General features: G+C 33.2%; 1 protein-coding gene across 1 annotated transcript; it reads left to right on the forward strand.

Annotated features, from left to right (window-relative positions):
- Positions 1-406: 406 nt before the first annotated feature.
- LOC114327475 (NADH dehydrogenase [ubiquinone] 1 subunit C2) lies at positions 407-3244 on the forward strand. Its single transcript, XM_028276111.2, has 3 exons — positions 407-682; positions 738-881; positions 3133-3244. The coding sequence occupies exons 1-3, from the start codon at positions 520-522 to the stop codon at positions 3180-3182; spliced, it is 357 nt and encodes a 118-aa protein (XP_028131912.1). The 5' UTR covers positions 407-519; the 3' UTR covers positions 3183-3244.
- Positions 3245-11756: the final 8512 nt, after the last annotated feature.

Below are 11756 nucleotides of genomic sequence, written 5' to 3' on the forward strand. Positions count from 1 at the left end.
AAAAAAAATCTCGCGAGAGCGAATGTAGTATACCTAGCGTGGAGGCTAGATAACGCTACCCTTCCTATCCAATCAACAGCAAGAACGTTTAAAATTTCACACCTATCATGTCGAAGCTACAGACCACTTATGTGGAGGCCAGATTTGTAGTATCCTTCCAATTTCCCAGGTGCTGAAATACGTGACATATTAGGTGCGTTCGCGGGAGCCTGTCGGCGACAAATTAGCAGCAAAACGCATGCGCACTTTAAAATGATATAATTAATATCGTTAATAGATAAATATACAAGGTATATTTACCTCGTATAATTTAATAATTAGTTATTAATATTAATTAAAAGTAAATATACCTTGTTTATTTATCTATTAACGATATTATTTATATTAAATGAGGTTAGAAATTGTCGTCGACAATTTGTCACTGTACCCGCGAACGCACCTATTTTTTGAAGGGTAAGATCGCATTCTACCAAATCAGACAACACTTTTTTCTATGTTACTTATGTCATAATAACAAAAATGGCAACTGGTCCAAAAATTGCTACAACTCCTTTGGAGTTATTTGAAGGATATAGAGAACCACCGTTTTTAAGTAAAGTATGGAGTCCACTAATATTTGGTACCATGGGATTCGTTAGTGTAATTCTAGCTAATTATGGGACCAGGAAACCTGTCTTCAGCGGTAACTATAACCTCAAATCCAAAATATTGCATAACTATATTTAGTGAGTTTTTAGGTATCCAGAAACACATTCTAGCTACTGCTATTTGTGGTGGTGTTGGAAAAATAGTAGATGATTATAGGAACAAATACTTAGCAGACAGAGATGCTGTACTTCGTCATTATATAGAACTACACCCTGAAGATTTTCCAGCTTTTGGTAAATATTTATACAGTAGAACCCCTGTTATCCGCGATGATTTTCTATAAATCAAATTGCATTTTTGAGGTTTTATTGAAATAGACTCGCCATAAATCACTTGATGGAAACTCTTATAATGTAACATGGATAGGAACAGATCTGAGATAAATTATATCTGCCTCTGATGTACAAAAGACTACTCCGTTATATTTTTAACAAGTGTTTCCAAATTAACAATAACTAGAGTAAAGTGCAAAGAAATATTTTAACCAGTGAACAAAAGTTAGTGTTTTTAAAAAGAAATGAAAAGGTGAAACAAAGCATATCAAAAAATACAAAGTTTTTTTTCACTTGAAAGTTTTATATCTCAGTCTGACTCTTTTAAGAATACATGTATAGAAATCAATAAAAGGATTGACTGTTCAACAACTCAATGAAGCACTTTCCAACCAAATTGTTTGTGCAGAAAAAATCAAAGAATGTAACAATCCCTGGGCCAATGTGTGCTAAGCAATGGGTTTTCACAAACGCTTGAAAATCAAAGGACTTTTTAAACTGATTCATCTGAAAATGAGATGAAAAAAATGATGCTCTAGATGCATTCACTTTTTAAATTTAAGGAGGGGGTATGGTTTGAAATATTTAAAAATTTTTATTATTTCACATAAAAGTGCATACTTTCAAGAATACTCTCTGAAAATTTCAAAATAATAGGAGTAAAATTACCAGAGATACAGGGTGTTGAATATCCCTACCTTCGACTCGCTTTGCCGTGGCTTCGCGCCAGCAAACCGGAGAGTAGTGAGAAACGTTAAACAACTGTTCGCCTTCTCTTTTGTAGATTACTCCCCAATTTAAAAAACATATTCCAATGTTCATCACTTTACGATTTGGCAGACAAATAAGAAGATGAAGATGCAGTTGTCAAAACTTTAAACGCATTTTCCTCAAAACTGCTTTTTCAAATGCGGTGGACATTGTAACTGAAAAACTACTCGGCCGATCTACCTGATATTATGCACAGATTTTCTTTAGACATTTCGTGAGGTAACAACGTCGAGATATTTTTCGTTTTGTGCTTATTTTTTGTTCAACAATATTAAATCTGTTGGTTTTCACAAAATTTTTATCAAAAATTTCGTATTTTTGACTTTAGAGTGATACCAAAAATTCAAAAATCATTAAAAATAAAAAAACTCGACGTTGTTACCTCGTGAAACTCATAAGCTAATAAAATCTTTTTGAATTTTTTGTTTCGTATAATCCAGTGATGAGTTCTGATGTCCCCCGCAAAATCCATTTTTTTTGAGCTGTCTGCCAAAATTTGTCGCCAATGGCTTATTTTTCAATATTTTGGATTGAATTTTTTCTTAAATATTCTTTGAACTGTACTTAATGTGTTTATTTAATTTAAAAATAAAATAATTCTACCATAGTTTCGAAAAAAATTCACAAAAATCTGCTTGATATGTTGATTTCAAACCATACCCCCTCCTTAACTTGAAACAAAAAAAATATATCCTTCATCAACAAATATCATGAAATGGAAACTTATTATTAATTTCAAAATACCTTTTACAAACCTAAGCAGCACTATGTAACATTAACGTTTTTTTTTTATAGAAGATGAAAGATCTTTTTAGTAACATCATAAATATGAACATTGAATACAGTATCTCGATGTTTTTTTTTTAATAATTTTCAGTTCTCATAATTGAGTTCAGATAATTCTCATGTTTTGATGGTTTGTTTAACATATTTAACCCGGGAGTAGTTGCGCTCGCTTCTGTAACGTGAAAAGTCGCGTGTTAGATTTCATCTCACAATATGAATTTAAATACGAATTTACAACAAATTTTTATTTTATAGTACCTATTTTTATTTACTTGCTATGTTAGAAATATTATTTCTAACAATTATTAAAGCTAATTGGCTCTCCTAAAAGCCATAAATTCCACAAAAAGAAGAAGAAAAAAAATACCTACGCATTACTACACCCTTCCTCGAGGCACTTCAGAAATTTTTTCAAAATTGCAAAATTTTTCATCAAGTTATCACGAAAAAGGATAAAATGTTAGATTCTATATAACGGCCCTACTACTCGTGGGTTAAAATATTCTCAGGAGCTGCAAAAGATCATATATAAGGTGCATGCTGATTATACCTGCTTTCCTGTTTTTCTATCATTACTTAATTAGCTCTAATAATTAGCTCAAACCCTAATTAAGACTAATGTATTGCTAATTAATTTTTTTTGTATATTTTTCAGAGAGAAAACAATACAAAGACGTCTTTGAAGCTTGGATTCCTATTCGTTAATAGTTTAATATAAGTTTATGTAGTAGGTATATATTCTGAATTTAAATATATTATTTAAAGAATTTATGTTGTATTTATTCAAATTTTAATAAGAAATCTAGTTATAGATAAGAATTGGATGTATCTTATCATCCATATTGTTTAACAATATACAATACACCAATTATAATGTGAATGATGATAGACAGGTAACTTGGAGACACAGAAGTGGAAGTTAAAAAAATCACAAACTTGTAGTGTTTTAGTAGGAATAGTTTTAAGGAAGAACCAAAAGCATCAGCTTATTAAAGGACCTCTGTCAAGGATGTGGAAACTCATTAAGAAAATAGAGCAGGATGGGAAGACTTGCCCTAGTTGTAATCTGGTAGTGTTTTAATGCCTGATTGCACCAACACATTTTAAGCTTAAGATGTGCCTTAACCCTTAAACGCCCAACCTTTTTTAGGTTCCATGCATGCCCAAGGGTGGGTAAAAAATGTCCACCTCGAAAATAGCTAATATATTTATTGGCAGTTGTTGCAAATGGATTAAACTTAAGAATCTTATGCTTAATAAACACACCATGTTCTAAAATATTAATATAAACAATTAATAAACCGTACAACAAAATTACAATGTACATCAAAATTAACATGTCAGTAATTCAGATTCGTTGATTTTCTCCACATTCTTCCTTTCAATTATCGATTATGTAATTATACGTAGTTATTTATATGGATTATGTTCCTACCAATGAGAAATTATATAGAAACCTTTAGTAATAAGTTTTACCAAAAGTGTATTTTTTGTGCCCACCCATATTTAACTCAAGATGTTACTTTTATCTTCAAAAATATCGGTAAAACCAAATTAACATTATATAAAGGGCTGTCTTTTTAACAATAAATAATTTTTGAAAAATTTTTAAACGTAATAAATATGTTACAAGGGAATATGCATTAGGTGGACATTTTTTACCCACCCTTGTGCGTTTAAGGCTTAAGGTGCGATTCTGACATCGACTGCAGGCCGCAGTTGCAGTTGTCGCAGTGACAGACGTCATTACTTTGCACTATTAATTTGTATGAGACTGATTCCAACATCTAACAGCAATTTTGCTGTCCGGAAGAACGGCAGTTGCTAATAATTATACAAATTAATAGTGCAAAGTAAATACATTTGTCATGGTAACAACTGTAACTGCCATCTGCTGTCATTGTCAGAATCGTACCTTTACGCTCAGCTTCTGAAACATATGCGATGCACCGTTGAGTGTTAGATCAATTTTCAGCTTGGGCCAATGGATTGCCACGTGGATTGCTTAGATGAGAAAATTATGGTGCAACGTAAGTGAGACTTAAATCGGCACTATCTATAGTTTGAGCTGGGCTAAGCTGCTAAGCTGGAGCTTAAGATTTGTTGGTGCAAATAGGCATAAGATACCTATTTCCTTGATTTCAAAGTTACTTGACTTCTGTAACGTTTGACTGGAGTTAGTTTCATAGATTGGCATCCATCGCGCAGTTTATTGCCATCAACAAATTTTCAAAACAATCAATTTTGTGAAAAAAATAATTTCTCACGAAAAATTTCCTTCCTGGGTGATTTTAAAGTTGGCACAACTAAATAACAATGCGTCGATCGAATCGTTTTGAACCACAATTGAAGTAGTATAACATGTTACCTATTATGAGATTCATGTATCATTGGACACAAGTATGAGTCAAATATAAACAGGTGATGATATCCTCGAAACAGAACCTATCCACCATATCTAAGTAGTAAATATGCCAATTGGATTAAATTCCAGGTTATCTTTGATGAGAGACTGGATCCAAACATCCCACTAAAATCGGATGGCGAAATTGACGAAGCAGTAAATCAATCAAATAGGATAATTTAGGAAGCTGACTGGAAGTCAAAACCTACACAACCAAGAACAATCATACACAAAGACTTACCCAACGAAATAAAAGAAAAAATCGCAGAAAAAAGAAGACTAAGGAAAATACCTATGGCAAAGAACCCGCGCACTCTATGATAAAAATAGATTAAACCAAGCTACAGCGCGCCTAAAAACTTTGTGTAACAATAAAAACAACGACATAAAACGATATCTACAAAATCTATTTGCCACGGACACCTCCGAATACTCGCTATGGAAGGCAACACGAAAGATTAACAGACCACAACTCTCTAATCTGCCTATCCGGGACAGTAACGGACGATAAGCTAAAAGTAACAACGAAAAAGCTAGTCTTTGCCAAATACCTGGAGGAAGTGTTCCAACCACATGCCCAAAACAACAATTAACCCTGATGCAGAAGATAATATTCAATTGTATTTAAAATTTAGAATATCCATACCAACTAGAAGCACCGTTGGAGAAATTCACAGCCAAACAAGTTTTCAACAAAATCCAAACAGATCTGAATCCGAAAAAGTCCCCAGGGTTCTACTTAATCACTGCAAGAATTCTAAAAGAACTTCCCAAGAAAGCGGTGCAATATTTGACACAGATTTTTAACGCAATCTTAAGAACTGGTTACTATCCCCTTCTGTGGAAAGTGGCACAAATCATCTTAATACCCAAACCAGGCAAGCCTGTAGAAGAAGTTAAGTCCTATAGACCTATCAGTCACTTTCAGTGATGTGTCAAAGGTTTTTGAAAAACTCTTACTAGACAGATTACAGCCAATCCTCGTGGAAAAGCAGCTAATACCCAACCACCAGTTTGGATTTAGACAACAACATGCTACCACCGAGCAAATTCACCGAGTCTGCAATTCCATAAACAAAGCCTTAGAAGAGAAGAAATACTGCTCTGAAGCCTTTTTGGATGTCTCGCAGGCTTTTGATAAAGTCTGGCACACTGGCCTGCTATACAAAATAAGAAAAGTCCTTCCTCTCAACTACTTTCTAATCCTTAAGTCCTATCCCTCCGACCGCCATTTCCTTGTAAAAGTTAAAGATCATTGCACTAACTTATATCCAATCAAAGCTGGAGTACCTCATAGTGTCCTTATTGGACCAGTTCTCTACCTACTCGCTACACAGCAGATCTTCCTACAAGCCAAAACATCATCACAGCCACATATGCAGGTGACACAGCAATCATTGCAGCTCACTCAAACCCGTACATCGACTCGCAACTGCTCCAGACAAATCTCGATAGAATAAAGATCTGGTTACAAACATATGGCGAATTAAATTAAACGAAGGCAAGTCAGTACATAATAACGTTCACTAATCGAAAAGATACGTGCCCAACCGTCTCGTTAAATAATCAAGTACTACATAACAAAAGGATGATGTACCTAAAATACCTAGGTATGCACTTGGACCGCAGATTAGCGTGGAAGAAACACATATTCACAAAAAGGAAACAGTTGGGTCTGAAACTCAATAAAATGTACTGGCTGATAGGAAAAAGATCAAAACTGAGTTTGTACAATAAAATTTTAGTATACAAGGCAGTGATTAAGCCAACATGGAGCTATGGTATCCAACTGTGGGGATCTGCGTCGAGGTCCAATATCGACGTCCTGGAGAGATTCCAATCGAAGACCTTGCGCATTATCACGCAATGAATACATGAATCGTGATCTCCAAATGAAGACTGTCAAAGAAGAAATTGCCAGTTACGCCCAAAAATGCGACATCCGACTACAAAACCAACCCAACAGGCTAGCGAAGAACCTAATTTGACCCCAGGCAAACAGAAGGCTAAAGCGCCCGCCACACTCCAAGCGATCTACCAAGATTTTAAATTTTCAAAAATATTTTATTTATTAGAGTTTTATTTATAGGGTTTTATTTATTAGAGTCACAAATAATTTTGTTAAGTACTAAAATTATGATTTCATAGGTTATTGTCACTGGACAGTCTCCTGCAAGTCTCTTTTAATTGTTAAATAATTTACTTATTGTAATCATTATTACAGATTGTAAATAAATCGGATGTTAAAAAAAATATATAAACAATTTTGCATGACCATTTGGCGGTGAGAAAGGTGTTCAGTTATTGGATTTCTCATAATTTTTACTGCTGTCCATAAAAAGGCACAGGTAATTGGTGCCGAGCCACTCCCAAATGGTTCAATGGATGCAGCTATAATTTGGTATGAAACATTATGAGGCGATGAAAAATAGATATGAGGTCATAAAAAAAAAAGAAAATATGAATTTTCCGATCGTTCAGGAAAAGAAAATTATACAGTTGCTAATATTTCGTCGAGTTACTCCTGTTTAAAAAACAGGATAAAGATTGTACGTTTTATTTAACCCTGTTGCCCCGTTCAAGTCAACTACATAAATGTACCTACTGTTCGATCGGGTCAATGTGACCCAACTATGGTTTACAATACTTAATCAAAATAAAATAAACTAATGAGCTTTATTTCGAATAACCATTTGTTACCATTTCATTAAACTCTCATGCAAAAATCAGACTGGCGTTTATCACCAACTGGGCACTTTAATTAATGAGTGGAACATGTCAAATGAGAGGAATCATGTTGGTTAGTAATAGCAGTCTGATTTTTGCACGAGAGTTTAATGAAAGGGTAACAAAGCAATTGGATGTTCTGTCCGACAAAATACATGGGACGTTTTCGTAATCTGACGTTCCAAATTTTTAAACTGTTCCACAATTAAAACTTCCTCTGTTCCGATGTTCCCGTATTTTTCTCGCAAGCTATTTGATTAATAGCTTGCTATTAATCAACTTTTTTTTGTTACGCGGGATCCAGGTCTATATTTTCTGTTATCAATACCATGTCGTCTGCAAATAGTAGCTCCGATAGGTGCGTCCGTTTCATTTGCCAGGATCCTAATGTTAGTTTCCTCATTCTTCTCTTAGCTTTCTTTATTGCTTCATCCAGTACCACTGAGAATAGCACTGGACTCAAAACCCATCCCTCGCATAGTACCTATTGTGACGAATTACCGACCGTAAATAACAGGTTCCGTCTCGACAGTGCGTCACGTAAGCAGACATCTGGAAGGATGACTCATCAGACGAGCGAGGAAAAGATTTCTCGAGAATAATCGCCTACGCAATACTAAAGTTGGGCGGTTCCGTTTTTCTGGAACGTTCAAGAACATGACTTGTATTTTTGTATTCAATATAAATAAGGATTGATTTTTTAGAAGTAGTTAGTCTGTAAAAATAAATTCGTCTGTAACTTGTATAAATAAATTCGTATAAACGAATCGAGTATTATTTTAACCGAATTACGCTGCACTATTAATAAACTTGATTAATAATATAAGCGTTTGCAAAACATGTAACTTTTAAACTACATATAAGCTATGAAGACCCACAATATCTACAGGGTGCTTTTTAGAATGTTACAGGGTGTTCGATAACACAGTGGCAGACCAAACTTATGCTTTTTTAAATGGAACACCCTATATTTTATTTTAAATTCGAAATCCTGTTAACTTCTCCATCACAAAATATAAAGGTTTGTTATGTTATACAGGGTATTTACAAAGTTATAACCAATTTTATATGAAAATCGTAACAAGTTCAACTCCCTGTATAAATAAAAATAAGCAAAACAACAATGGTTTATTAATGCCATATTTTTTAACGTATTGTCAAAATCTTCGAGAATGGTCGATATTGCTAATTTTCTTTATATCAAATACAGGGTGAGTCAAAACGCAAGTACATTATTTTCTCAGTAATTTTAAATGGAACACCCTGTATTTTATATCACTATTGAAAAGTACCATTACCGTACTTTAATTTTTAGATGACATTCTCTATGTCTAAATTTATTATTTTTCGAGATATTTTCATTTTTCAATGGACCAGTAGCGTGGCCACCCAAATCACCAGAATTTAATAAACTGGACTGATTTTTTGGGGTTACGTTAATAATGAAGTTTATAAAATACCTTCAACAACAAGGGATGAGATGAAAAATAGAATACAAAGTGTATTTCGATGTGTTAATTTACAAATGCTCCGTAGAGTAAGTAGCTCATTCAATGATCGTTTTTTGGCGTACATAAATGTATTAGGAGATAATTTTGAACACCTTATGTAATTAAATATCAAAAATATTTTATTAAAAGTAGCTTCTAATTTTTTCAAACATGTTTTTTTGCAAAATGTATTACTGATAAATTATGTTTCGTTTTTTATTTGTTACATTGTTACATTTACATACAAAAGTAGTGTTTAATTGTCTTCACAAAATATTGTATTTTGTGTTTGTGTGTTTTTTTGTAAAATTTATTACTAATTTTCTTTGTTTATTTGTTGCATTTACATAAAAAGATAGTTTTTGATTGTTTAAAAAATGTTGCATGTAGTGGTTGTGTTTTTGTTTGTAAAATGTATTACTAATAAATTATGTTTATTTCTTTATTTGCTACAGTATTACATTGATTATCGGATTGATAATCGGTAATCTTCAATTGTCAATTCAGTCATGGCTTACTTAAAATTTAGATAAATTTAAACACCTAAAATAATTTGCTCTGAAAAATTAAAATATCTCGAAAACTAATAAATTTGGGCATAGGGAATGTTATATAAAAATTAAAGTACGTTAATGTTACTTTTCAATAATGATATAAAATACAGGGTGTTCCATTTAAAATTACTGAGAAAATGATATACCTACTTGCGTTTTGACTCACCCTGTATTCGATATAAAGAAAATTAGCAATATCGACCATTATTGAACATTTTTACAATACGTTAAAAAAATATGGCATTAATAAACCATTGCTGTTGTGCTTATTTTTATTTATACAGGGAGTTGAACTTGTTACGATTTTCATACAAAATTGGTTATAACTTTGTAAATACCCTGTATAACATTACAAACCTTTATATTTTTGTGATGGAGGAAGTTAACAGGATTTCGAATATAAAAAAATATATGGTGTTCCATTTAAAAAAATATAAGTTAGGTCTGCCACTGTGTTATCGAACACCCTGTAACATTCTAACTAATTTTGTAATGTGAAGCTCAAAGGTGGCTAAATTTTTTGTTATTAACTTTTATTGCTATCTATTACTATAGCGGAGCTATTGAGCTTTACCCTACTAATCAATCACCCTGTATACTAAATACGCGAGAGTTGAAAACTCTGAAACAAGAATCATGTCGATAAGAGACTGGTCGAATACTAACAAATATGCGAGAGTTTTGCATACAAACTCTAAAACTAACAAAATGCAACGACCCGTTTGATCGGATACTAAATTGACACCGTTACCTAAAATTATAATTGCAATTTTGCAATGCTTAGCCAAGCCCAAGGGGTTAGCGGGGGACAACTTCGAAATTTCTACATGTAAATAGGTACAACCACAAATCACCTTTTCAGTAGCGTAGCTGAAGATTGGGGAGCCCTCCCGCGACAATTTTTGTGGGCCCCCGTATTATAAACATAACGACACCAAATAACAGTATAATTACTAAAATATGTGTAAAGGACAATATTTGGCCTTTCTTTAATAAGTCTTCATCCGTTAGTGTTAATAGATTTTTTGGGAGTAGACATGAAAACCTATTATACATGCGTACATGCCTCTTAATCCGAAAAACCTATTAGCAAGTTGTTGCAATATTATATCTTTTACATTGAAAACATTAACTTCAAAAGTTTTTTGCTATAAGTTATTTTTTCGTCGCAGCTGAGCTCATCGTATTTTTTTTATACGTTTTATCCGTTTATTTTTAAATTCTGGTATAATACCCAACTATTCTTCTATTCCTGCTGCTTTTGCTAAAGTTTCGGAAAACAAATTTCTCATTTCTCGAAGATTATCATGAGTTATTTCAAGAAGTTGAAGGGCGACCGTTAACTGCCTTTTCAGATTGCAAAAGTTTTGATGTTAGATTAATAAAGTTGAGTATTTTAGATTGAATAGTAATGTTAACGGCAAATTCAAAATTATTCATATGCTCTAATAATGCATTAGCTTCTAATTTTTCATCATTTTATTTAGATAGCAATGAAATTTTCGTTAAAGATTTCATTACTTGTCGGAAAGCTCGACGCAAAGCCGTAACAGCATCATGTCTGGATGACCACCGGGTTTCACATAACCTTTTAAGTGTTGGCAAACGCGATGAATCCAAAGTCATAATAGTACATAGTAGATCCCATCTTTTAATACTTGCTCTAAAAAACATATAATTTTATATATATAATCGTAAAAAAACCAACTCCTGTTAGGGATGATCACTAGCTCGAGCTTAGTTCGGCTCAGGTCGTTTGACAAGCCGAGCTTCGAGCTCAAGCCGGTTTGTTTCTTGCGAGCCGAGCCGAGCTGAATTCGAATCGAGCCGAGCTTGTCAATATTTTAGCAAATGTTTAATACTTTTTTAATTAATTCATTTCTGCTACGACTGATACTTTAGCTAGAGAATAAGTAATTCAGACTACAAATAATATGTGTTTTTAATATAGGTACCTACATTTATGTGTCCGTAAAATATAGAATAAATTCCAGCCGGCTCGAAATATTGAGTCCGTAATTTAAAGAAAGTAGAAATATGAAGCTTGGCCTTGCGGGCCTGTCAGCTACGCCACTGCACCTTTTGAATATTTACTATGTAACAA

This window comes from Diabrotica virgifera, chromosome 1 (genome assembly GCF_917563875.1).
Source record: "Diabrotica virgifera virgifera chromosome 1, PGI_DIABVI_V3a".
Lineage (NCBI taxonomy): Eukaryota > Metazoa > Arthropoda > Insecta > Coleoptera > Chrysomelidae > Diabrotica > Diabrotica virgifera.

Coding starts and splice junctions, on each gene's coding strand:
- LOC114327475 (XM_028276111.2), top strand. CDS start 520: ATGGCAACTGGTCCAAAAATTGCTACAACTCCTTTGGAGTTATTTGAA. Junction 683..737: donor CAGGAAACCTGTCTTCAGCG/GTAACTATAACC, acceptor GTGAGTTTTTAG/GTATCCAGAAACACATTCTA. Junction 882..3,132: donor TGAAGATTTTCCAGCTTTTG/GTAAATATTTAT, acceptor TATATTTTTCAG/AGAGAAAACAATACAAAGAC.